General features: G+C 46.2%; 2 protein-coding genes across 3 annotated transcripts in view; one reads left to right on the forward strand and one right to left on the reverse strand.

Moving 5' to 3' along the window:
* The window catches only part of macrod2 (mono-ADP ribosylhydrolase 2), a 490,268-nt gene that overhangs the window by 389,418 nt on the left and 73,299 nt on the right, over positions 1 to 27,551 (reverse strand). The gene's annotated exons all lie outside the window — the stretch shown is intronic.
* flrt3 (fibronectin leucine rich transmembrane 3) lies at positions 6,092 to 11,195 on the forward strand. The gene is made up of 2 exons (XM_080016635.1): positions 6,092 to 6,759; positions 7,976 to 11,195. Exon 2 carries the CDS (start codon positions 8,018 to 8,020, stop codon positions 9,968 to 9,970), a length of 1,953 nt encoding a protein of 650 aa, XP_079872761.1. The 5' UTR covers positions 6,092 to 6,759; positions 7,976 to 8,017; the 3' UTR covers positions 9,971 to 11,195.

A 27,551-nucleotide genomic window follows, 5' to 3' on the forward strand; every position in this document is an offset into this window, starting at 1 on the left:
CTGACCGAGGATGAGGGAATCGTTCCCCCTTTTCTTCAACTCCCTCTAGTGCTGACGGGGAACACTGCACATGCTTTCCCACCCAGCCCCCTCCTCCTCCACCCCTGCTCCACCCCTCCTCTCTCTCCTCTCTCTCTCTCTCTCTCTCTCTCTCTCTCTCTCTCTCTCTCTCCAGAGAGAGAGAGAGGAGAGAGAGAGAGGAGAGAGAGAGAGAGGAGAGAGAGAGAGAGGGAGAGAGAGGAGGGTGGAGCAGGGGTGGAGGAGAAGGGGGGGGGGGGGGGGGGCGGAGGAGGCCCCGCCCCCCCAGATGACGTCAGCCCCGTGTTGAAGCCGAGCTGGGAGCGGATACAACTCCGCATTTGTGTGGAGAGAGAGCCGCCTGGAGAGACGTGCGCGCCGCTCGACATGAACTAACGCCGCAGACTGCGCGCGGGGGGACTGGTTATTATTATTTTATTTTATTTTTTATTTTTGGGGGGGGGTGGGGGTTGGTGGTGGTGGTGGTGGTGGTGGTGGTGGAGTGGAGACACCCTCAACTTAATTCCCTCTTCATCGCCAGGACTGGATTATACATTTTGATTTTTTACCCTTTTTTTTTTTTTTTTTTTTTTTTAAATTTGTATTTTTTTGGGGGGGGGGTTTGCTTTTTTTTTTTTTTTTTTTTTTTCCCCCGAATTCTGAAAGCAAATCATTTTTTGGGGTTTTTTTTTTTTTTGGGGGGGGGTGGAGAGGATACCGGTTTGGTTAATTTGGTGGCGTGTGTAGGGGGGTTTATTGGAGAGGTAAGTGCGCCTTTCGCCTCGTCTGCTCGTAATCTGGAATATGCATTGCTCAGTCTTCTCTCTCTCTCTCTTTTTTTTGTGTGTGTTTATTTTTTATTTTTTTTTTTTTTTTTAAACGAACGGGAGGGGGGAGGCAAGTTCACGCAGCGGAGGAGCCCGAGAGAAGGAGAGAGAGAGGGAGAGAGAAAGAACGAAAGGAAGTCTAGAGAACGGTCGATCACGTCATATTCTCCCAATATTGATATCCGAAATTGGGTTGTTGTTGTCGTCGCCCCCCCCCACCCACCCCCCGCGCCGAACGCCACGCGAAAAAAAAATTGAAAAAAGAAACACAAACACACTTTTTCCAGAATTTTTGTTTTTGTTTAGGTTTTGTTTTTTTTAAACCCCCCCCCCCGGTCCGATAAACAGACACCGCAGCCCCGCAGGTGGTGGCGCCACCTCCTCGCCTCTGTCCGCTCCGTCGGCGTCTCCCCGCATGAAGGCACGTCGTCCTTTACTCCGTTCGTCCGTTCGCCGGCGCTGTCCGCGCACGCTCTGCGGGTCGCCCCTTCCCCTCGTCTCTGCAGATCACTGACGCTCACAACGAGTCCCTATGAGGTGGCAGCAAAATAAAAACCAAAAACCAAAACAAAACAAAAAAAGGACCCGTCGGGGTGGTATGATTCAAGCCCCCGCCGCCCGCTCCCTCCCCGCGTGGACATTTCATTTCTATACTTGTAAACCGGTGAGAAATGCCGAATGGCTGGAGAATACTAATACGAATCCGGGGAGGGGGGGGGTGTACAGGGCTGAGGCTCCTGGTCGCAGCCTGGAAAGACACGACGCGGGGGGGGGGGGGGCATCCAGCAGAAAGTCCTCCACGCACCCCCCCCCCCGAACTGTTTCCCGGGGCCCACCGACAGCGCGACTCCCCCGTTTGACCGAGTACGTTTTGCGCATGGAGTGCGGGGGGGGAGGGGGGGGTGGCTCGGTGCGTAAAAGACGAAAAGCAACGTGACACAGGCCCAAAAATATGAGCAAAATATTGAAGAAGAACCACGTAGGGAAATAAAAACGGACAAATATTGACGCGCAAAGTTAGTACGAAGTGTAAATGGTGTGTGGGCTGCGAGCGGGTCAAGAGGCTACGGAACGTGTGCGAGGCGGGTCCGCCGTCATCACAACACACGCGCACTGGACGCGCGTGTGCGTGTGCGGACATTCGCGGCGCACACGTTGGTGGCATCCGTCGTGCGCGCCGGACCCTGCGGGGTCGGCGGGGGTGCCCGCGGCCCGGGTCCGGGCGCCCCGGGTGCAGTGTCGGGAGGGGTGCGTGGGACGTCCCGGCGACACGGCGAACCCGGTCGCCCGGTAACGCCCCCCCCCCCCCCACGCCCGGGTCTTGCGGGTGACGTCCTCCGCTTGCAAGGCCGGTCACTGCGGTGCGTCATACACGAGCGCGGGCCGAGCGCTTCGACGCCAGTCAGTGGTGATGGGATTTGGGGAGACTTCACGTAAACACCGAGACGGATGTACACGCTGAGGCATTTCAGACCTATATTTTTGTTGGGGGCAATGGGCATTGAAATCTCCATAGAATTTGAAACCAACGCTTATCGATCAAATTCAGCAAACAGCCCATCCCTTTAAATCTGTTCTGTTTTGTTTTTTTAGACGGGAGGACAGACGCAAATTGTCTTCAGTGTGAAATGCCTGAGGCAGAAGTCCCCAGTCAAATTTGGATTAACAGCTATCCAGGTCACCGGAGATAGCGATTTTCAAAAATGTTTAAACATGAAATATCATTGGGTAGTGCAAATGGGTTCTTCTAAATAGATTATTCTTTTTTTTTTAAGTAAACATTAATTATGTTGTTATTTAGGAATGTTCAACAGGAATCAATCTGGGAAAAATAGATCTTCATAAAAATAAATAAAAGCAGATATTCAAATCTGTTTGATGTATTCCGTTGAAACATACTCAGCGTTTGAATATCGTCTCGTCGCCTTCTCCGAGCCCAAAGGACACACGGCATCTAATGCAAATTGGAAAAAATCAAATCAAATCTCTGCGTCGAGGGGGATAATCCCAGCGCCGGTGAGTTGTCTTGTGGCGTCTGCCTCTCCGCGCACACAGGCATGCGCCTCGTCTCGCAGTGCCTACCACCCCCATGTGGGGGAAAACCGTGGCAGCTGCTCCGCATCTCTCCTTTCAGCCCCGTTACAAAGGAGAGACCCCCCGCGCCCCCGCGGCCTCCGCTCCGCCCGTAACGGGCGAGCGGAAAGTGCATCATGCGCTCTGCACATCCAAAGGCGGCGGCGGGAGGCCACACGCCAGATCCTTGAATCTGCGTGGTAGAAATTTTCCCCCGTCCACGTTTTCTCCTGGATTTTAAAATGAGCCGTCGGTGTCTCCCCGGCAAATGCAGATGTGACGGTGAAGGTTCCATTGTGAAAACGCCATTGTGGGCCCCGGTGCCCGGCTGGATTCTTAACGCGGCGTATTGTAACTGACGCGGCGGGCCGGTATTCACCATTTGCAACAACTAGATGCGCACACACGCACACACTCTGCATGTTCGAGGCATGGCTCATTTCCATCTCACCCACATAGGCAAAACCATATTGGGATTTTGATCTTAGAATACGTATCAACTGCACATACAAACAACATTTGTTTTTCAGATGGGGGAGCACTGCTGGGCTTTGAGAAATTAATTTACTCACTCATGAATAATTTAACAGTTAACCATTACCATTTCTATAGCTCTTTCCCCGATCAAAAGCAACTCATGTTATATTATCCGTTGCTTTTATTAGACTAAAAGTTGTTAGCGTCCAGAATATTTTTCGACAGGCATGAAATTGTTTCTGCTTTGGTTTTTTTTACCAAAGCATATCACGTTGAGTCTATGACTGGGGGGCACAAAGTATGGGGCCTTGTTATTCCAACCAAATGTGCAGTTATGCGTGTTGAGCTTACAATGGCTATCAGTGTCCGGCTTTGTGTCGGCCACTGAAAGGTAACTAGCTGTGCGCGCACACACACACGCACACACACACACACACACACACACACTTTGACCAGGATGCTCAATTTAACTTTGCTAGTTCATATTAAATTAAGCAGAAGCCACTCTGAAAGCTAGAAAAGCTCCTGGCGGCGGGAGAAGCTTATTAGAACGATGGAGGGACACATCCATCACTAAAGTGTTGCACCCCGCTGCCCCATTCCTCAAAAACATTGGGTGCGCATGGCTGTGTGTGTCTTATTTAACGGCTGGCGAGAATATAGGAACTTTTAAACTCGATTCCCTCTTCACTAGTCTCACCGTATAAGAGCCCTTTGGTTGGGACTTTGAAGCGAAAGGGCCACTCCACTGAAATCCGATGAGCATTCAAATAAAAAAATAAAAATAGACGGCGTTTCCGTACTCCGAATTAGGACTGGACACTTGCATACAGAAGCACTGTATAACCTGCAATTTTTTATTTTATTTTTTTAACTCGTCGTGCGTCGGGTTTGCTCGAGGTAGGATTTTTGGCACAGCAACCAGACGCTCTACTGTTCGGCTCAGAGCGTCGAAATTGAGCAAAGAGGCAAAGCCCGTGTCATGTTTTGTGATGTGGTTGATTTGGCCGTCCATGCAAAGAGCCGGCGCCTCTCTCGTAACGCTTAAGAGCCCATCATCATTAGCACAGGTCGGGGTTTTCTGCCTCCTCCGACGCGACACAAACGTGACAATTATCTTCCTTTATGTGCTGCCGAGAGTTTTTAAGTATTCAAATTGGGACTTCAGATGGAACGGCTGTCACGGATTGGGTACCTTCACAAAATGGGGTCGAAGGTGCGATTTCAAAGTGGTGCATTTGCAGTTTATTTTAAACAGGTAAAACGCGCGGTGGCATTAAAATAGCGTTTCCTCCCCCCGCTCTCCCCTCAGGCCCCTTTATTCCAGATGTTACCAGTGGTCGTGTAGCACTGGTCAGGCAGCTCCTGTTTTAATGGAAGGGGAGAGGGGTACGTTCTTTCTCGGGAGTTCTGACAGAGCAACAACCCTCTAAATTCCTTCATCCTCTGTTTTCCATTTGGCTACACTTGTTAAATGGATTGCCCCATTGATTTTAATGTACCTTTACATGTTTTAGAGCACAAGGTGGTAACAGGCAGGACACCGCATGGGGGTTTTCAAAGTAAGGACACAAGCTATTGTGTTGCCAGAGGAAACCTAGCGTTTTCTCCGGTAATGGGGATTCTATTTTTTGCAAACAAAAGGGAGGGCGGGACGGGGGCTGGTGGGGAGGCGTCGAAAGGTATGAGCTAGGTGTAACGGGGCGCTTCAGAGATGGGATTGGCCCTCAATGCGAATTTCAAACATAAGTCGTCCCCCCCCCCCCCCGCTACGATGGTACTTAGAAGTGCGAGGCTGATCCCAGTCAAGGAGGGATCTGAGCGACGCCGAGGGTCCAAAGTTGTGATTTGGTCACGGACGACCAAGGCCTGCTTAAAATAGTATAAACTGAAGCTTTTTTTTTTTTTTTTTTTTTTTTATAAATTGGGAGTTCGGAGCCAGCTCTCGAGTGAAGCACAGAACATAACGAGTTGTGAGCTGAAGCACACAGGGCTTCAGGAGAGTCCCACCCACAGCCATTCAGCCAGGGTCTGGACAACTGTACCCTTTGCGCACACATAGTGGTATTTTCTAAGCCAGCGAGAACAAAAGGAATCTATTTTAGCTAACAGCTGTAAAAGGTCAAACGCCTCAAGGAAAGAAAATCATATTTTTTTTAATATGTGCACAATCTGACAGATAAGCAAAGTTCAATTATAAACTATAAAAGGCATTCAAACAGGGCATTCAACTGGGTTATGTTGGCAAATGAGAGGAGTCCCTAGGTATATGTAAACTTAATGAGGTTTTGGAGAGGGAAAAAAAAAAAAAAAAAAAAAAGAAATTCACACGAGGTTTCACATCTTAAAAAAAAAACAACCGAAATCAACACTTGGCGGTTTAAAGAATGTATTTCCAGAAGGACGTACTAAAAAGGGTCACTAACTTTAAATTCTAAGATTCCTTTGTATCTCATCAACAAATGCTTACTATCAATGAGGAAGTCGGGGGTCATTAAAAATAATGATGTACATTTGTTCCCCAAAGAAATCCCTATAAATGCACGATCCTAACAAATTGTAAAAGCTTACTTTTCATTTGTCCCCATCTAAAGCATGTGAACTTCTCTGGAAGCATTCAGGTATTTAACATGTCTGCCTTTCTGTATTTCATTTTATTTTTTTCCAGATCCCTTTTCAAGGTGTGGAGCGTTGCAGATGCGTGCGAGGAACTGTGCCCAGAAGGATAAGCACATTGCCCTGTCACCGTTGGCTACCTGCTTCGGGGAGTGGGACCGGAGCCCTGGATTAATGTGTACACAGGCTCAACAAGGGAGGAGAGGATCCTGGCTAACCTGAGGTCCTGGAGTATACGAGCGAACGGGCCTGGATTTTGCTGTGGCACAGGGGATTGGCATGGCTCAGCTAAGCTTTGCGTCCGTTCATCATGACTGCTGGGCCCGACTCTAGAAAGGAGCCTCTGCTGCAGCTAACCCCAATTTACAGAGCGACCAATCTAAAAGGGCAAAAAACTCTTGTTTGGGGATACAGCTCTTAAGCTCGACGATAGAAAGACTTCCACCCCCACCCAGGATTTTTAATATTTTCTTAGATCCCATGCTTTGTCAACTAGTGGAGAAGCTTTTTTTCCCCCCTCTGGGCTTATCTACCATGGTAAAGGCTTTGAACACATGAGCCCCTGACAACGCAGAGGAGGTCATCTCCCAGACAAGCATCAGCTCAGCAAACACTGACCTGGTCAGGATATCACCAGAAACCCCTCGGACAAACTTTCTTTCTAAGAGGATAGGAGCAAATTTCGAGAGGAAATCTTTGTTGGATTTTTTTGGCGACTGGAACGGATTTACCCCATCTTATAAATCAGGTATGGCAAATATCGATGGCTATGGCTCTTTCCGCTTCATGGACCAAACCACATTTTTTTTTAATGAGATGTGTAGGAAGAGAGGCCATGGCAGGAATGCATAATTAAGGCCATAAATCTGTATTAGCCTAATTAAAAGGAAACTACACCTCAATAGTCAGGGGGAAAATGAGACAACCAGTTGGCACCTTCTGCTTTTCACATCCACTCATCGTTTGTGAACTTCAAAGCATAAATTAACACTGAAATTCATCAATAGGCAGATTTTATATTTAGCTATAGAATTTTAAAGATGCACACCTAGTCACATTCAACAGTTCTTGGTAGGCCTATTAAAGTCATTTTAGTTCTGTAAAAATCAAATATTATTAATAACATATTTAATTGAGAATGCACGTTACTGCAACCAGTGGGATTAGATTCCTCAGAAAATGGTGCCACTCAGATATTAGATCGGTTATTTACTGAATAACTTCATCATTTTCTGATCTGTAAAGGCAGAATTGTCTGCTATACGTGGTCAGAGGTCAAATAAACCCGATAATGATAGAAAAGATGGCCATTGATTTAACTGGAATAATTACTTTTTTTGGTTGCAGAACAGTTCATCAACAAAGTCTGTTCACTCTTACGGTTTATAAGCAGAGGAAGGCAGTCTTGAGATACAGAAACATGTAAAACCACGATGGTATGCTATTACATTTGGCAAGCGGGGCCGCAAAGCCCAAGTGCAGGAATTCAATTCACAAAGCACACAAGCTAAATGATATCCTACTAACAAAAAAAAAAAAAAAAAAAAAAAAAAGGAAGTAGGGAAAAAGAAGTAGTTTATCCTTAGAAACGTGGTCCCTACTAGACTTTTAATGTCCGGGGTTTATTTTCTGTAGATGATGTTAAGACAGCTTATAACAAGCAATTCTCCTATTTGAATAGTAGCTTGTAGTAGCTGTAGCTTGAATGTTATTCTTGTAGCTTGAATGTTATTCTCCCTTGTAAGTCGCTTTGGATAAAAGCGTCTGCTAAATGACTAAATGTAATGTAATGTAATGAATGTGCATGTTGTGCATTCGTACTTATCAATTTTATCAAACAAATTACAGTTATTCTGAAGCCATTATATCTAAAAAGTGCCACCGACAACAATTTCCAAAACAGCAATTATAAGAACTGGATTTTGGCGCTGTTCATTAAATGTACCCTTGTGTCTTCTCCCTAGGGGCTCTTGAGTGATTAGACTGCCAGACAACACAGCTTCAAGATGGAGCATCAATGCAAGGCCTTTATCCTGTTCCTCATCAGGGTCGGGCTACTTCTGGGCCTTGCTAACCCCCTGGTGACCTCTGCCTCGTGCCCCTCAGCCTGCCGCTGTGACGGGACCTTCATCTACTGCAATGATCGTGGTCTAACCTCAATTCCGACCGGTATACCCCTGGATGCTACAGTCCTCTTCCTGCAGAACAACCGTATTAAGAGTGCGGGCATCCCGGCAGAGCTTCGGCGGCTCTCCAACGTTGAAAAGATCTATCTGTACTGCAACAACCTGGATGAGTTCCCAAATAATCTCCCTCTTGGGGTCAAAGAGCTCCACCTTCAGGAGAACAACGTTCGGATGATCACCCATGCCTCCTTAGCCCAGATTCCCTACATTGAGGAACTGCACCTGGATGATAACTCTGTGTCAGCGGTCAGTATAGAGGACGGTGCATTCAGGGACAGTAACCACCTCAGACTGCTTTTTCTCTCCAGAAATCACCTAAGTACCATCCCATCAGGCCTCCCTATGACGATTGAGGAGCTTCGCTTCGATGACAACCGCATCTCCTCCATCTCGGAGCAGTCGCTGCAAGATCTCATTAACCTGAAGCGGCTGGTCTTAGATGGTAACCTGCTCAACAACCGTGGAATTGGGGAGATGGCTTTCATCAACCTGATTAATCTGACTGAGCTCTCACTAGTGAGAAACTCCCTGACAGCCCCGCCAGCCAACCTGCCAGGCACTAGTTTGGAAAAGTTGCAGTTGCAAGATAATCACATTAATCGTGTTCCGCCTGGGGCTTTTGCCTTCCTCAGGCAGCTGTATCGCCTGGACCTGTCTGGTAACAACCTGAGCAGCCTCCCACAGGGTGTTTTTGAAGATTTGGACAATCTCACACAGCTCCTACTACGCAACAACCCCTGGCAGTGTACTTGCAGGATGAAATGGGTGCGGGACTGGCTTCGGTCGTTGCCTTCCAAGGTGAATGTACGCGGATTCATGTGCCAGGGCCCGGATAAGGTCAAAGGCATGGCCATTAAAGAACTCTCTACGGACATGTTTGACTGCACCGACACAGACCTAAGCCCCACTTATGAGACAAGCACAGTCTCCAACACGTTCCCCCCCTCTCAGCCGCAGTGGCCATTGTTTGTGACTAAAAGGCCTGTGGTGAAAGGGCCTGACATAAGTAAAAACTACCACAGCACGACCACATCGTCAGGCAGAAAGATCATCACCATCAGTGTGAAATCGAGTAGTGCAGATACAGTGCACATATCTTGGAGGGTGTCACAGCCCATGACTGCCCTGCGGCTCAGTTGGCTAAAGCTGGGTCACAGCCCTGCCTTTGGCTCCATCACTGAGACCATTGTGCAGGGAGAGAGAACGGAGTACCTTCTCACCGCACTGGAGCCAGACTCTTCCTATAGGATATGCATGGTTCCCATGGAGACCAGTAACATTTACCTGTCAGATGAGACACCCGTTTGCATAGAGACTGAAACTGGCTCTCAGAAATCATACAACCCCACTACGACGTTGAACAGAGAGCAGGAGAAGGAGCCTTACAAAAATACCAGTCTGCCTTTGGCTGCTATTATTGGAGGGGCTGTGGCTCTTTTGGCAATAATTATGTTGGCCCTAGTGTGCTGGTATGTCCACAGGAATGGTTCGGTTTTTTCTAGGAACTGCACCTACAACAAGGGTCGCCGGAGGAAGGATGACTATGCGGAGGCCGGCACCAAGAAGGACAACTCCATCCTAGAAATAAGGGAGACTTCCTTTCAAATGATACCTATAAACCATCTGCCTGTGTCCAAGGAGGAGTTTGTGATACACACCATCTTCCCACCGAATGGCCTCAGTTTGTACAAAAGCCCACACAACGATAACAGTATCAACAACAGGAGCTACAGAGACAGTGGAATACCAGATTCAGACCATTCCCATTCATGATATTACGCATGAACATTCATAATGAGTGCGTGATGTGAGCAGTGACTAGACTTTTACAAAACACTGGATCTATAAGACTAAGAAAGCAATGTTCTGTACATTTGCCATATAATTTATATTTAAGGACATTTTATGAAGATGAAGAACGTTTCAATTGCAGGCCACTGATCCATCAGTGAGTGTTGTAACTATCTGCAATTCTATATTTTAGGGATTTGTAGTAATTTGTACTGTATTTCCGTTGCTTAAGGTTACCGACCAAGTAAAAGAAACTCTGTTCTACTGATATGATGACTTGTCAACTGTGAAAGTGGGTTTTCATTGCTGTGTTGAACAATCAGACTTAAGAAAACCTTGTAGTATAAGCACAGGTCATTATTTTAACTTTGTGGCAGTCAGAAAAAAAAAAAAAAAAAAAGGAAAAGGCAAAAAAAAAAATCAAAAAAAAATCACATGACGTAAAATAAGGCACATTTGATCAACTGATGGGGGAAGAAGGCATGCTGCCCACCTAAACGCTGTGTCCACAGCAGCTATCTCTGTCCCTGAGACCACAAAGTTGACTCTGTCAATCTAGTATTGACCCGGGACGGGGCAGAAACCGGTCCCGGACAGGTGTCTCATTCTCCGCTTGGTTCAGTGTGTGAACTCTTCCTTTTCTGTTTTTTCGCAATTGCAGAAACGCCGCACAGCAACCTGTTCTGAGTTCTTGTGTTCCTGAAAGGCTTGTAAGCCACAGCACAGGGCAGATAAAGCACACGACCCTAAGGAACCTTCTGCTTCTCATCCATGAGTGGAGTTGGAAAAGCTGATACGGGGGAACGCCCACTATCTATTTGTACAAGCCCACGAAGGCCAAAATACAATGGTGGAAAACTTTAGTACCGTGTACCATACGTCACTCTTAGACACTAGGCCCAAAAAGTAAAACATGGTTGCCTTCATTAGGATACCACAGTGTCAGCAATTCCTTGTTATACGTATTATTTTGTATTATTTTACAATTCACACTTTTATGTTGCCACAATTAAAGGTTAATTGTTCTTTACAATGGAAAACCAAAGTGCATTGTATGCCCTTTGGCCAGTCTTGTATGTGCCTTGATCCAATGCTTATTGTATTTAGCTTTTTAAAAAAAAATAAAAAAAAAACAGTGACTTTTTTTCATACACTTGAATATGAAAGATATTGGTCATATTGCAGAATAAAAGGTGGAGAATAATGATGGATTGTTTTCTCTTATGTCAAAACAACAGACTTCCATTTTCAAGGCTACGTTTAAATACTAGAAGAGAATCGTGCTTCATTATAATTCATCAAGTAAGCTTTTGGGTTTTAATCTCCTCAGAGTGCTTCTTTTGTCTTTGTGAAATGGGAACTGCCCCGGAGTTAAACCAAAAAAAAAAAAACAGGTTATGACGGAAAAATGTAATTCGTTCGTGTTTTAAAATGATGCCCAGACACACTGCCTTCAATCCCTGCGGATCAAACACATAACCTACAATGTTTCCAACCCTGCGGCGTCGCGTTCTGAGCCCACGATCTTTAAAATAAAAAGAGACGTCGTGAAGTACTGAACGACGACTCTGATATTGTTCTGAAAAGCCAGTGTTCCACTCCGTGGGCCGTCGACGGAGCACCATCTGCTTCAGGCTGCTGTTGTTCTTTCGTGTGGTGAAGCCATGTGTGACTTAAACGATTGGCCGGAGAGAGAAATAGCACAGTAGAGTAGAATTAGGCCCGTGGAGAGATTGGACTCTGGGATTTGATGAACTTCCCAGCCATCAGGGCAAGGAAAAACGACTGACAAGCCGCCATATGGAGGGTGGTACGGGAAAAGTACATATACACGTTTCCAGGATTTTAATAGCATGGTTTGTGCATAGTTAGGCCCAACCATTATATATATTTTGTGTGTGTGTGTGTGTGTGTGTGTGTGTGTGTGTGTGTGTGTGTGTGTGTGTGTGTGTGTGTGTGTGTGTGTGTGTGTGTGTGTGTGTGTGTATGTGTGTGTGTGGGCGTGGGCGTCTGCGAGCGAAAGGCATAAACAGAGTGAAGCATTTATGTTCATGAATTTAAGGGTTTACACATTTTATGTTTATAATTTGAGGTATATGCACACTACACCGGCTGCATAAACCGTACCGACACACACGGGCAGAGAAGCAGCAGCATGGAAGCCTATAGCGCTGCGCTCCCACACCCACAGGGTCTTAACACAGTGAAATCTTTAATTACAGGAAGGGGAGCCGCTAAAATCTGCACAAGTGATCCAAACCTTAAGTATACACCAATGCCGCCCTGCACACTAAATATATCAAATCAACTCGGAAGACGGAAAGAAAACTAAATGGGCAGCCTGTTTTTAGAGCCCGACTCTCTGGCACAGCTCTTATACCCTGCTTTTCAACCGTCTAACTTTGATCTAATCTTGTGCGCGATAGAAAAAACAAACAAACAAACAAACAAACAAAAAAAACAAAAAAAAAAACCTTACTGAAACGTAAAGCCACGCATTGATGAAACCTGGGAATATGGTTAGGCCTTTGCCATTTTTATCAACCCTCATATGAAACCAACCAACCGTAAACATGATGTGAAATAAACACAGCTAGGTTCATACTTCTATCACATAAAACCACCCATTAAACCCTGCACAGCTTTCTCATGTGTAGAGAAACCTAACTATAGCCAAAAAATGGTCTCTGCTGGTTTAGCTGCATCCACTCCTAATGGAGCTCTCTAATGGATATTAAATTGTTGTTATGTTCTATTGCGCAGCGGCCACGTGTCTAATGATCACCAGGACTCTCCTCCAATCACTCACAAACAACTCCCAAAACAATTTACTGATGAGATCACAGCTATTTCATTCGTCAAGGCGGAAACCTTTTAAGCCACATTCTGCTCTGCAGTGTATGTGTTATTGATGGGCTTTGCCGATTTAGGCACATTACCCGCCGTCTCAGAATAACTATACAATAAGACATTGTGATCACAGCTTGGAGAGTGAGCAGGCTACCTGTGTGATGAATTACAGCTTTGACAAATCTTCCACAGAAACAGGAATGCTATTGTTTTTTTGTGAATTCAATTCCTGTAAGAAAATGAATGGATAACTTGGCACATCGTATATTAAATGCGGCAGGCCTTTGTCACATTCTGGGTACGCGAAGCAGGAGGAAAAGTTAATGAACCGGGCAGCTGACAGCCTCGCGTGACCCCGGCCATCTTCCATGACCCCTTAACCAATCTCTCCTTTTAAACGATGCCTTAATCACTTATGTGTTTTTGCCGAGGTCAGTGAGTTCCTCGCAGAGAAAAGGACAGCAAATGCATTTTTCACCTGTGGGACAAACATGCAGTTGAAAAATGCTTTTCTTTTTTCCCCCCCTTTTCTCTTTTTCCTTAATGCGGCCCGGTGATTAGAACTAATGGGGTCAGCTGCTCTGGTCCGTCCCCGGTTGTTCTTATTGTAATGTACTGGTCAGGCAGCCGCGCACATTTGCATTCCAAAAGATGCCAGTATCAAAGCTCCCTGGCTCCTCAGCATGACCCCACCGCGGCCGGCGGCTGACCACGGCCCCTCTCTGTCGGCACCATTAGCGGGATCGAAAAAAGCCGAGTCCGTGTGAATCCTTGACTGATTAGAGGTCAGTGAGGTCGGGTCACATTCGGTTCAAGGAAGGTAAAAATAAAAAAATGGATGCAAGACCATGCTGTCTCTGCTGGTCATCTGGGAATTTGACAAGAATGCTGTCCACTCACTGTAAAGATGCTCTTCTCTGGGAGGAGCCCCTGGCGTTCATTCAAAGGGCACCCAAGCGATGTCCCAGAAAATAAGGGGTAAAACCCAAGGATAAAAATGCTGGATGTTTGGAGGTTTAGCTGCCGTCTGAACTGCAAACTGTTCCGTTGTGGGCAAGATGGTTTATGAACGTCATCAGGCACGCAAGGCGAGTATACTTTTCAAAAAACATGACAAGTCAAGGGGAATGGATTAGTTTTGACAGGAGGAAAACTTCATGTAAAACAGCACCGCAGCAGTGTATTTTATTTAATTTTTTTTCCCCATTCAGGCAGAATTTAATAGTCTGGTCATATATATGATTTAACTGAACCACAGTTGAGTCTACATTGAAATGATTTAAAAATGAACATTATTACTTTTTCATCTTTAAGCTGTAACCCATACTCCTTGTTATAAAACATGTTTGATCGTTTTTTGGCACATTTGAAGAAACAGCGATTCATTGTATTTGTGTTCCTCCTGTGCTTCTCTATTTGCGGTTTACTGGTGGTGGGGTCCATCTTTCCCGACAAGAACGCTGCAGTTTGGAATGGAATTTGAAGGAAGGACTTGTAGTTTAATCCAAATAATAAAATACAAAAAAAACAAAAATGTAAAGAATGGAAAAAGTAGAAATATATAAACATAAAAATAACAGAGAATAAAAGTCCGCTTTTACCAAACGCTGCTAAGATCGTGGGTTCTCCTCTGAATTTTTGTTTTATTTTTAAGCTGTGCTGTCAGCATGCTTGGCAAACAACACCGAGTATTTGTACCATTTCATCAAGGACAGAGTTAGTCTGCAAGTGGAGTGGAAGTTCTCAACCTGCAATGCAACTCTTTATTCATTCTTTGACATCAAGAACTGCTGCAATAACTCTGTCCTGTGGATGAGCTGTGGGATGACAAGAGGACAGCTGTTTTTGTAACACAGAACCACCACCAGCCCCCCTCTTTGGAGAACCATCTCACCATGTTTTGATCTAAAAACAACTGATCACTACTGCAAGAAGGGTGGTGTCTCACCACGGGTGAGACAAACAAAGGTAGATGTATTCAATGTACCTGGAAAAACAAACATTGAAACATCAGACGACTGGAAGTCTGAGTGTGTGTGTGTGTGTGTTTGTGTGTGTGCGTGCGTGCATACAGGGCTTGTCCCAATTAGTTCTGATGTATTAGGTCGGAATTATATCGTAGCGCCTCTAAGCAGCGGAAAAGGCCCCGCAGCCACCCCTGAGTCCCGGGGACGCACAGACATAGACATTCAGCCCCGAGCATCATGCCCTCCAGCCCCAAAAGAAGCTGGGAGCCCCCGGAGCCAAACCCATGCATGGCTCCGAGGAGCATAAACCAGTCCCACCCGGCCACAGGCCCCGAGCGCCCACCCATACAGCCGAATGCCCATGCCGCAGGACAACCCCAACATCAGGGGGGTGCGAGTCCTCCAGGCACGTCAAACCCGAGTCACCCGTGGCCCTCCTGCCCTGCAGCCCACCATGCGGCCCCGCCATGGGAGGCCGCTCCGCCGCCCCCCAGCAGGCCTCGGGCCAGTCCCCGGCGGGCGCACGTGCGGGCCGCACAACAGATGACAGCAGACGGCCCCCAACCCCCGGCGACGAAGGCCCCGTGCGCCGAGAGTGCCAGAGAGCCCATACCCAATGTCAACAGCCAGGTGGGACGATTGCCCCCTCCCCCGAAGGCTCCTCTGATTATTTCAGTGTTTATTCACACCACTGGGGCATCAACACGCTCAAACCTTCGCAAGCAGAAGCGCTCCCTTGATGAGGGCCTCCCTTTCCCTGCTCGTGTATACGATACCACACATCTTGCACATCAAACAGGTCTCTTATTAAATGGCTTCTAAACGCCGAGTGGTGCTGAGGTCAGGAGCCAAACCAACGCTGTTGGCCTCCCACCATGTCGGTCCTCAAGCCAGAATGGAAACGCTTGCATTAACGTGTAAGGGATATAAACAAATACAGACCGAAATACAGCATGTCTATTTGCTGTAATGGAATTGAATACACCCTGTGTCATTGAGTCCTCATGATTCACTTGCGTGTGTGTGCGTGGGTGGTTTTGGGTGTGTGTGTGTGTTTGTGCTGGAATGTGACTGCATGCCCGTGTGTGTGTGTGCGATTAGGAGAAAGCTGAAAGTGCGAATCCAGAAAATGCTTTCAGATGTCTTCGCGGCGACAGGGAGACATCAGAGATCACACCGGCAAAAAAAAAAGAAGAAAAAAAAAGAAAAAGTTCTTCATTTCATCCCCAGAACTTGTGACTCGGTCTCTGCCACAGTCACGAACGCAGGATGTTGACGGAGGAAGGGCGGAGGACGCGGTGGGAGCTCCGCAAGAGGTTGAGTGATGAGCAGGGGTGTTTGTGTATATGTGCGTGTCCCCCCCCCCCATCCTCTGCCCGCTAGGTTCCTCTCCGTCCCTTCACATTATTCAGTGACCTGGAACCTAGAGGGCTCCAAAAAACGAACCGGCTCCTCAGTCTTCTTAATGAATCCAATTTTTTGCCTGAGAGCACAGAGCGTGTGCATACATCCATCGCCACTCTAAATTACCTGACATTAATACAAATTAACAACAGCTAACGCCGCCGTCGAGGCCACTCCACCCCGCAGTGGCGCGACGTGAAGACGCGTAAATATCAGCGCGTGTGGACAGAGACTCCGGACCCAAACTTGAGTCGATTTTCTAGTTTAAAATAGACTATGGCAACAAAACAAAGAGCAGGCTGAGTGGTGTTTGTGCCATTACAATATCAATTATACACAATGTGTTCTGAAAATATCTATATAATTGACTCTCCTGTATGGCAGCCATTAATTGCTGTCCTCCATTAAGGGGTTTAACTGATCTTGTAATAGGTCATACGTCTCCTGATGCCCTTTATGAGATCAGCACAACATCCCCCTCAGAACTTAATCGAGCCTTAGCCGCATTTGTACAAGAATGTCCGAAGCGGGGGAAATAATTATTTAATTCCTAAATGTTCTAAGAGGAACCAGTATGTCCGTTATCCCCGGTGGACCCCCAGTAGATCTGGAGTGGGATGCCAGAGCTCCTCCACCAGCCGCCCTTGTGTTAAGAGCAGCTTTCAATGCCAGTACACAATTTGCATGCCAGTGTGGCTCTGTTTGCAGCTCATTATTCCAGATGTTGACAGCCGAATCTCACGCCAGTCAAGGCCACTCTGCTAACCCAATGTTTGCATTAGGTTAGCAAATTCTAGTTGAATTGTGAGCCAAGTTTGTGTGTCCAGTACCTTCGACATTAGTGGGTGGGCGAACCACTTATTGTGAACACCCACCCACTAAAAAGATAAAAATCACAGATTTCAATTCTACTTCCAGCCTCACTCTTTTCCATTCCGTATGATGTTTCGGCATTGAGGACGGACCAGACACACACCTCAGCGGTTCTGTCATTACCTTGCTGACAGGTCTAACCTTTCTGAGACGCCGAGAACTCAGTCCACGTCCGCTGAGCGGTCCAACACGGCCTGTCATGCTCCCCTGGAAAGCAGCTTTTACCGCACCTCTGCTCTCGTCGCATCTCGGCCTCTCGCTGGAACGCCTCCAGAGGAGTTCAGAGTTCAGCTGCGTCAGCAACTTTTTGGCTTGTAAATGAGAGCCGCCGACGTTCATCAGGCACACCAGAGATAGTCCAGACACTTCAAGGCATTTCATTACAGCCCCGTCCTCAGACATCTCAGCCCAGGATAGCGCCCCTCCACCCTTCAATCTGCCCAAATGACACAAATGAATTTAGGATAACCCCCACAAAGGCTTGGTAGATGATGGAAGGGTATGCCGGATTTTGGTGCGCTCACAGAGCCGCTCTCAGAGAGTTACAGACTAGTCTGAGTATTACAGAGCTTGAGTGTGTGAACGCAGCCAACTGGCAGTCCTCCCACTTTCAGGGGAGAAGAAAGTGACGGTTGTTTTAGCCTGTAACTATTCCGAGTTAGGGAAAACAACACCAAAGGGGCCACGTATGCCGCGTCCTCACACTCAAGAAAACCCATACAACGCCACACAAAGCATCACCTGGACGAACACACGGAAAGAGAGACGGTTTGGGGGACAAGCCACCACTGGGCGGGTGATAGGGAAGGGTAAGAATAATTAAAAGCAGCTGTCATTGTGGCTGGCGGGTGACGTGACAACCACGCAATTACTGAGATCTGTGTGTGTCTGTGTGTGTGTGAGTGAGAGTGAATCTGCCTCGACAACTGCTCATGGGGGGGGGGGGGGGGGACTGTCTGTCGCACAAAAACATAGAAGAGAATCATTTTTCATCTCAAGGAGTTTTCTTTGTTGAATTTGAGAGAATTAATGGACGGCGTGGACAATGGAGGGAGGCCTGGTGAAGAAGGGAATCTTTATGGGGTTTGAATGAAACTCTCTCGAGAGGATTTCAATCGAGTAATTCACTGTCATATAGGAATGGGGAGGGGGGGGGGGGGGGTCAAAGCCACTGTAATCCTAAAATCTCTACTGCTTAGAGCCCGCTCAAGTCGGCGAGGCAGTGATGCTTGTGTGTATGGACACGACGACACCCACGCAGCTTAAACACAACATCTGGCCCCGCTGCCATCATGGAATTTCTATTTGTTTTCAAGGTCCTATAATAGCTTCCCCTTTGTTGCTTCAACAACACCGCAGCAATTAGAGGGGATTCAGTGTCAGTGTGATATTCCGTCGGGGTGTATGATGATAATCTATACATAACCTTTCAACAGCCATGTTGTGTAGACTGCTGACACGTCTCACGCCACCGGCATACAAAGTTATCACGTGTGACATACTTGGATCTTGAATCCTGCACTTTTCTTTCGAGGTTTGAGGAACCATTCACAGCAAAGGTGTAAGTGTTGGAAATAATATAAAATATATATATGTATATATATATATATATATATAAATAATAACAACAGATGTCTTGTCTTTTTAACCCAGCATTGCTTGGGGCGCGTTTGGAGGAAGGGGGGCTGCAAGTGGCAACGCAGGCTGGGGAGCCAACGGTAGCACCCAGTCACAGATGTCACTGACAGAGGTTCATATGAAAGGGGACTAATAGGTAAGGTGGTGCGGCAGAGAGCGGCGGGACTTATTAATTCACGCTTCAAGCTAAGGGGAGAAGAGCAGGCTTCCTGTGCAACGCAAGACACTTCACTGCGGAGGTTAGACTCACGCACATGCGGTGAAGATCTCACAGCGTCAGCCCTTCCACCGCAGTACGATAATCACACTAATTAAACGATATGCGTATGACTTTGAGACGTGCATATGATATTTAGTCACAATACATTGTAAATTGAAAATAATGACATAACTGTGCTTTCTACGAGGTCCAATGTCCCCCTTTGCCAGGAATGGTGTTAACCTCCTTAACCAATGACTGGTTTGTGTGAATAATTATAAACAAATTCATCTTTTTTTACTTTTTTAAGTAACTAATAACAACCAAAGGCTCTGGAATACCTCCCAAATTAAAACTCTCTCCACGGAGTCACGGGACAATTTTATTTCACCACAGCTTTAACAACTTGTCATTACTCACCTCCTTAGATACGCAGACATTCCATTTAAAACAAAAACAAAAACTCAAGCAAAAGAGATTTTGCTTGATTTTTTCCCCCCTATTTCAGACTGCCGGGAGAACTGGCAGCCCCATTCTTTGTTTTCTAATAATGTGTTGGATTATTATTGGCTGTTGACATGACTTAGTTAGAAACAAAGCAAAAAAAGGTGATGTACACATTTACTTTGTAATAATAAAATAAAATAAAAATACAGATACAACGATAACGCTCATTAGAAGACTGACAATTTATATTATAGGGTTGGGGTCCTACACACAGGTATCACGGCCAAACGTTCCCAGACGGGACAAGGGCAGCGGCTTTTTTTTTTTGTGTAGAGTCACCAGAAGTTGACAATAGCACCACGAGCTTGGTCATTAATCAAACGGTCGCCTCGTTGTGCGCTGACATGACACTGGGGCAAGGTCACAATGGAAACGGGGAGGGGGGGCGCACCCTGTAACATGGAGTCCCTCCCCGAGAGGCCCAAAGAATATGAATGAAAGGGTCTCACATGCACATGGTACCAGGTCACTAATCAAATTATGTTGATAGCAGAGGACACAGTACAACAGACAATCGTTTAGCCTCCCTCAACTATATTGTTCCATTGCCGGGACATCAGTGGGCTCCAGGATAAATAACTGACCCCTTTTCTGTCCATCAGTCACTTGTCCACCCCCATTCCACCCCCCCAAAATGAATAGTGTGTCCTTTTGGAAGAAGCATGAATTGGAACACAACAATGAGGGTAAGTAATTTGGAACTTTGGAGGATGCTGTTGTTGGATACTGAGGAAAAAAGAAAAATAATAATACGGATTCAAATGCAAATTGTCAACATGGGCCAGATGGTCATGGTTTTGGGGCAAAATCACTTAGTCGGGCATAAGTAATGTCTCAAATTAGAAGCACAGCCACTCCATTATTAGGCAACACAAGGAAACAAAAAAATAAATGCAAAACTGGGATGCCGAGGTGGGATTTGTCCATCCATCACAAGGGCGATCATTTAGTTACGTGTCCCTCGAGGTGAACAAGCACAACACTGGCATTAGACTGTACCATGTGTCACGCAGTACTGCTTGTGTGTGTGTGTGTGTGTGTGTGTGTGTGTGTGTGTGTGTGTGTGTGTGTGGGGTGCAGTGCCTTTGCTGGGTAGCATTGTAATTATCCCGGTGATGACAGAGTGGCTCTGGCAGGTTGTGTATGTCTCAGGGCTGAGGGGTGAAGGGAGGGTGAGGAGAGAGAGGGGGACGTGACAGTGGGTTTAATGCCATACACACCCAAAGGCTCAATAACAGTGGGCAGCAGGTCCATTTTTCGGACAGGTGCTCTTTCAGGGGTCACCCGCCAGTTCCGTAGAAAGAGAAAGCCTCCGTCTGTTACCGCACGACGGACCAGAATGGCTGGAGGCCCGAAAAAACACGCGGCCGCAGTTTACCCTGCTCAATGTTATGAATTTTTAATTGAAACAATATATCCAAACACTTCCCTCTGGTTGGCTCTCCTAACGCTGATGAAACGCACACGCCTGCGGTTTCATAAGAGCCGCAGATTCTTCCTCAGACCAGCGGTCTAATCCTGCAGTTCGGTTAATTCCGGGAATTTTAAAGCGCATCTGGCGGAGGGCTGTGCCTTGTCAAATGTGTCATGTTGACGATAATTTAAAGGCCATCTGAAGATAAAGTGATTGCGTGGCACGCTTTCAAACATTATCAGCATTCAACATTCAATGTACAGGATTTTTTCCCTTGGTGACATGAACGGTGGTGGCTTACCAAAAAACACCCTAATTCAGTGGAATATCGGTGATGGAGGGCGCCCACCTGATAACCTCAGTGGACTTCTCACGGTGGCACTCGTGGTGGTGGTTGCAGCTCGGTCGCCAACTCGCCATTTGGAGCTGGTTGGATGGAGATGTACGACGGCCCTTCCTGAGCTACTCTCCTTAAAGCTACATATCCTTTCCGCATTAAAGTGTCTCAAAAGGACTGGACCTATGTTTTCATATTTTGTCGCGTTGTGTTCTTACATTATCCCGAATGTTTCCAACGATTTCCAAACCCGGGCCAATGAAATCCTTAATTGTCACATAGGTAACGGTCTGTTTCATTGGGTCTCCTGTCGATGCGGCTGCGTGCGTACCGTGTCTTGTCTGAATTGTCGCTTTATATCTTGTAAATATTAACTGCACACTGTGTTTTACTGAAGCGACTTGTGTTGATAAACATTTAATACAGGATCTATACTTGTTTCAGAGTCATTTACATCCTTTCACACCAGAGTTATTGTAATTACTATGTACTATTATATTGTTCTCTGGTTGTCAAATATCAATGTGACAGAATAATGCCTCATTCTGTGGCTGAGGGCTGTGGTTCACAAGAGGTTTGTATTACTGTGAGACCTGTGTCAATTATTTTAATCACTTCAGCTTGTATTATTGATATGCCAATTCTAAGGCTATTCCATTTACCCCCTGCACTCGCTATGTGTTCCGGTGCAACACGGGGAACACCGGACCGGGTGTTATGTCAGAGGGTGAGAAGGGGATTCTACAAAGTCGCGTATGTTAGCGAGCCGCTGTACTGTACAATTGTTGGTGGCGGGGATGCAAATTTAAAGGAATTCCTTTCATCAGTAGTTGATTAAAGGCTCATGACTTCACCAGGGGGTGGCACCCTGGCGCGTGGGGACCGATGCAACGTTGCGCACCTCCGGGAATGTGCGACGTGGCGCGAGGAGTGTTTCTCCTCATTTCATTTCAAAACGGAAGAGTTTGAGGCAAGACTCGCTGAGACGGTTCGCGCGTCCATGGATATTTAATTATAAATAAATATATAGAATATTTTAACTTTTTGCCGTCCTCCGTGAGAGAATGAGCCGGCTGTTACGTAGCAGATCAAGTCTGGTGCAGATATGGACAACCGGACGCTAATAAAGTAACTAAAAATTACTAAAAATGTTATATATAATCACAGGCACGGAGTCATTTAGTTTAATATATTTTGTTGAGTCATCACCATGGCAACACATTGCTTGTTTTGTTATGATTTGCCGTCGTACCTCTCTCGTTTTCTACGCACAGCCATGATACATGCTTGATACAATAACCACAAGACCGCAGATTGTTCAGTTCTAATCGATCAGACAAAATCTTAATCGATTAAATCCTTATTGGCAATTAATCGATTCATTGTAAACGTCCATAGTTTGAATCGCTCTACTATTGCTCCATTATCGCTCTACTATCGCTCCACTAACTTTTGTTTGGTGGAGCACATATCGCCGCTTGCTGCGCGTTCCTGCCGCGCGTTCCCGCCGCTTGCTGCGCGTTCCCGCCGCTTGCTGCGCGTTCCCGCCGCTTGCTGCGCTGCACCGTGTGGCACCCACCAAAAACATGCACACATCATTGTCTGACCAGCGATGGACATTTATCACCTGGTCCCCGCGCGCGTCCACGTATGCTGCCCACTGCTCCTGGCTGTGCCCCCAGAGGAAGGACAAGCCAGGATGGGTCAAAAGCAGAGGAGCCATTTCACCGGCCACCATCAAAGCATGTGCGTGTGTGTGTGTGTGTGTGCAAGCATGTGTTGTAGTGTGGTGTGTTGCGTGACTAATAAAAGGAAGTTTGTTTGTTTTGTTTGTTCTGTTGCCTAATCGGTCCCCGTGAAGCGCAAACGTCAGGGTGAGGACGACAGCTCCCATGACCCCACGCTGCTTCACCACGTCATTGGGTTCGATTCCCGCCTGGGGCGCTGTTGGCACCTTGCTCCGGGCGGGTTGCCTCCCAAATAGGAGCCTTTCTGCTATATTGGGGTTTCCTCCACCTAACGTCAGTAAGGACCCCCCCCAAAAACATGCACACATGACCAGCGATGGACACTCGTCACCAGGTCCCCGGGCGTCGACCAATGCTGCCCACTGCTCCTGGCTGCCCCCCCGGAGGAAGGACAAGCCAGGGATGGGTTAAATGCAGAGGCCTCATTTCACTGGCCACCATCCAAAAGCGTGTGTGTGTGCGCATGTGTTGTAGTATGGTGTGTTGCGTGAGAATTAAAGATTCTTCTTCTTCTTCTTCTTCTTCATCGACTCAGTCTTTTCTTTTTGGCTGTTTTGATCGAGAGACTCCGAGCGGCAGAAGTGACACGTTGTACCTTTAAGCGCAGGAACGAGAGCGTGAATTTCTTTGGGCGGACTTGGCGTCTGCGTGTAGCTAAACCATTATCAGCGCCTCAGATCCTGTGTATTATTGTATGTGCTGCAAGTGCGCACTTGGTGATAATTATCCTCATGTTGGAGTTACATGTGATGTCTATAGATGAGGGGGATTTTCAAAGGTGTACCGAGCCCGGCACCAGCTTCCAGACGTGCGCCATTGTTTGCGTGCAGCCACATTGGGTTCGGTGTATTCCGTGGAAGTGCTTCCTTTCAATTTGTCGTAATTGATTATTCCCGTACATTCTGTTTCCACACATTACATTGAATTGTTTATGATTTACTGCCGTTGGCTGCCGCGATGCGTGATCGTGTACGCCGGGGTTGATCTTTCAAGTGCCTTCACCTCATTCACTTACATTAGACCTTGTGTAGCGCTCGGGTGTGAAAATCACAGCTATGGCCAGCATCACGGGCGAGCAAAAGGAAAAAAGAAAGGGATCAACGTCAAACATTCCCGGTCGTCCATTTAAACGTCTTTTGAGCGCGGCAGTTCACGGCAGCTAGTTCACCCGGAAGGCCGCCTCACACGCCTTGAATATAGGATCACGTGGAATAGGAGTCGCCGTGTTATCTGCGAAGGCGAGGTGCATCAATATTGTAAGAGATGAAACAGGGTAAAGTCCACAACGGCCCGTGAAGCAGACGACTGGAGGATCGATCCGAGCCCCGAGGGAGAGCGCGCTCGGTCGGACAGGTTTCATTAGGAGACGTCAAACGGCCAATTCTACCACGGAACACAAGGAGGTTTCCTTTATTTGCTGCTGCTAAATGGATGTGAGACGTGCACAGTCTGTGAAAAACGTGTTTTCACTTTGCATTCATATATATATATATATATATATATATATATATAGATAGCATCTCAGTATTCAGGCGCTGAGATAGATATATCCATTAATAGAGAGAGAGTGAGCGAGAAAGAGAGAGAGAGAGGAGCTATTACTAACACAATGACAATTTGGTGCCCAAAACATTTTGTGTCGCTTCCTGAAAGAGACAACTGTGAGCTAACTTCTAGTTTCTCTGTGTGCGTGCTTGTGTGTGTGTTTGTGTGTGTAGGTGGTGTGTGTGTGTGTGTGTGTGTGTGTGTGTGTGTGTGTGTGTGTGTGTGTAAACAAACCCGAGAGCCAATAAAAGGGCAGGTTTGTTTTTTTTATTTGTAGGCCACATAAACCATTTCAGATATGAATTAGGAAATGATGTTTCCCCCTTCCCCAGTGTTGTGGCTTGCCTGGTTATTAGAATTATTTTGTTTGTTTTTTTACTTTAGATGGGAGGAAAATAGGGCTTTAAGGTGTGTTTTCTTTGTTATCAAAACTAATGGGCAGCACTGTGTCGCTCTTAATTTAACGTACCAAATGGAAATAGGTTAAAAAGCAGCATTATAGGTCCTGTTCTCATATGGAAAGTGATGTCTTCACTATATACAAAAAGGGACAGGTCCATTCGATACTTCATACGCCAAGCGAGTAGATATTTGGTATTTGGGCATTTAATCTGTGGAAATGCCTAGATGCATTAAAATACCTTCTTTACAAATTCTGACAGTTGTTTCTGGTACATCTGCTGTTTGCTTTGTGTGCGATGGAAAGCACTTTGTAAACTCAAATAATGCTTCAACAAATTGCTTGCTGTCAATATTATAACATTCACTCAAGCCAATAATTCTCAACAATTATACGTCATCCTGCTTCCGCTTTTATTGAATTGAGCAGAGCAACTCTCTATTCATACATGTATTACATAGTCATGAATCATGTCAAATCATGATTAATGTTCCATCATGCCAGAAAAATCACTCCAATTACCTTTGCTCACGTGACAATAACTAAAGCAAACGTGAATACTCTGACCTAATTTACACACGCCCAACTGCTCCAATAGACTCAAGTATCTTTCAGATATTTACGTAATTGCAAAAAAAATAAACTAAAGAAAAAAAGAAAGAACTTTAAGTATCTATGCTAGAGGAAGAATAGTAGGTAAGGGAACCCAAACGACATGAATTGACTAATTGACATTGTTTGGTTTCGTTTGCTTTATTTGATCAATTCACTGTTTATCACTTTTTTTTTTTTTAATAATTGTCATTAATGAATAACAATGGGACACCCAACACTTGTTTTTCAGAGGGAAGTAGTTACTTAATAGGCAGGAAATACAACATTTTCTGTCAAATCCAATTGTATGAACATCCAGCAAAATCTCTGTATTCTTTATGGTAATTACATGTCAGTGGAATTTGAGTGAGGTAAGTGAGGCACTAATGCTCTGATTATGTTAGCATAATGTACCTGATGAGGCCATTTCGCAGTCTGCCTTCATTTTAGCCGACAAGCTCCATTAGTCGCAGTGTCCAAAATGGCGCCGGAACTGCATTTGCTAAAGAGTAAAGGGCCGCGCCGGGACCTGTATCGCGCGTCATAAACCTCAGATATTAATTAACATCAGTTGCTCACAAATTTTATTGGGCGACGGCCTTTTTATTATTATTTTTTCCCTCCAATTGACACTTTCTACAACTGTCAAATTCAGGAGGCACACCAGGCTGCGGGAGGGCGCAAAAGACAAATGAAAGTCAGTTAGTTTGAGGAGAAAGGAAAGGAGGAAATGGCCAAGCATGAGAGGGTAACAGCCAGGCCAGGGGGGAGCGCACGCCCCGGTGGATATGGAGACGACGAGAATACGAGATAAAGTCAGAGGAGAGAGCGGTGGGCTGCCCCGTCCTGTTGCTTTAGAGCAGAGAAACGGCCAGGGTCAGGCGTGTAGCGGGATCGGCTTTAAGCAGGCTCCCCTCCCAAAGAGGCCCTCTGATACGTGGAAGAACAAGCAACTTTTGTTCTTTATTTACATTCTGGCTGGTTTTGGGCTGGGATGAATTATGGCGTCTATTCTGGGATGTAATGGGGTTGATGAGGAGGTGAGCCAAAATGCAAGCGAAAACCCCAGAAGTCCTAAGCCTCGCAGACTTAAAGATTATGAGTGTGTTTTCCAGAACGAGCGAGGAACTCCCTGCTGACCAGACATCAAGGGTGAGAGTGTGTCTGGCCCAGGCCAAGGCATCTAGGCCAGCCAGGAAAGGAGATAAAACAGGACTCAAGGCAAAGCTTCGCAGGTGTTAACTGTATGACTGCGACCGGAGAAATGTATATTAAGTCAAATTGATAATCAGGGAAATCCTATCAATGATCTGAAACATGATTCATGTCATTTCTGGCACCTATCCCACCAAATAACAAAGAAAACAAATCTAAAAATGTCTTATCTTGTGTGAAATGGCCAACGTTTTTGCTGTGTTCCCGATTAATCAATTCATTTGCAAATAAGCAAATCAATACATTTCACATTGTTTTTTTCTTTAAATAAAATCTAAACGTTAACTCTCCATCAAGTTCGCTAAAGAAAGTGCTTCCGAGACAAATTTGACCATTTTCAAGTGCGTTTCTGCACATTCAAAAATAACATTAGTGCAAAACCGCGATCCCAGCCCCACAACCCTAAAACTTGTATCTTCTGTTGGCACATAAACAGAAAGCTAGGTTGTAATAAATAACATGAATAAAGCAAGATTTAATCACGATTAATGTTACCTTGAGACACGACACGTTCATTGTTTATTATATTCAGCAAATGATGCAATCACATCGACTTATTGGTTCTGAGGCTGTAACGGAGGAAGTCTTGTTGAAGAGGGGGATGACGGACACACGTCACACCAGTAGATAAAGGGCTTCAGAAGAGAGTCCTCTGGGAGGCGCCCTGAGTGAGCTGTCCGAAACAGCGGAAAAAGGACGGTGGAACGCGGCGAAAACCGATCAGCTGGGGAGGTAGCTCCACGGTGTCACCACGACTAACGACGAGGTCCGCGTGGAACTGGTAGCCATGTTGTATTGGCGGGGGAGGGAGGGCGGCCACCGAGGAGGCCCATATGGAACTGGCTGGATGGATAGATGGATAGATAGGGAGC

This window comes from Zeus faber (assembly GCF_960531495.2).
Source record: "Zeus faber genome assembly, chromosome: 16".
In the NCBI taxonomy this organism is placed as follows: domain Eukaryota; kingdom Metazoa; phylum Chordata; class Actinopteri; order Zeiformes; family Zeidae; genus Zeus; species Zeus faber.

Excerpts from the sequence above, each read along its gene's own strand:
- flrt3 (XM_080016635.1), top strand. The coding sequence starts at position 8,018 with ATGGAGCATCAATGCAAGGCCTTTATCCTGTTCCTCATCAGGGTCGGG.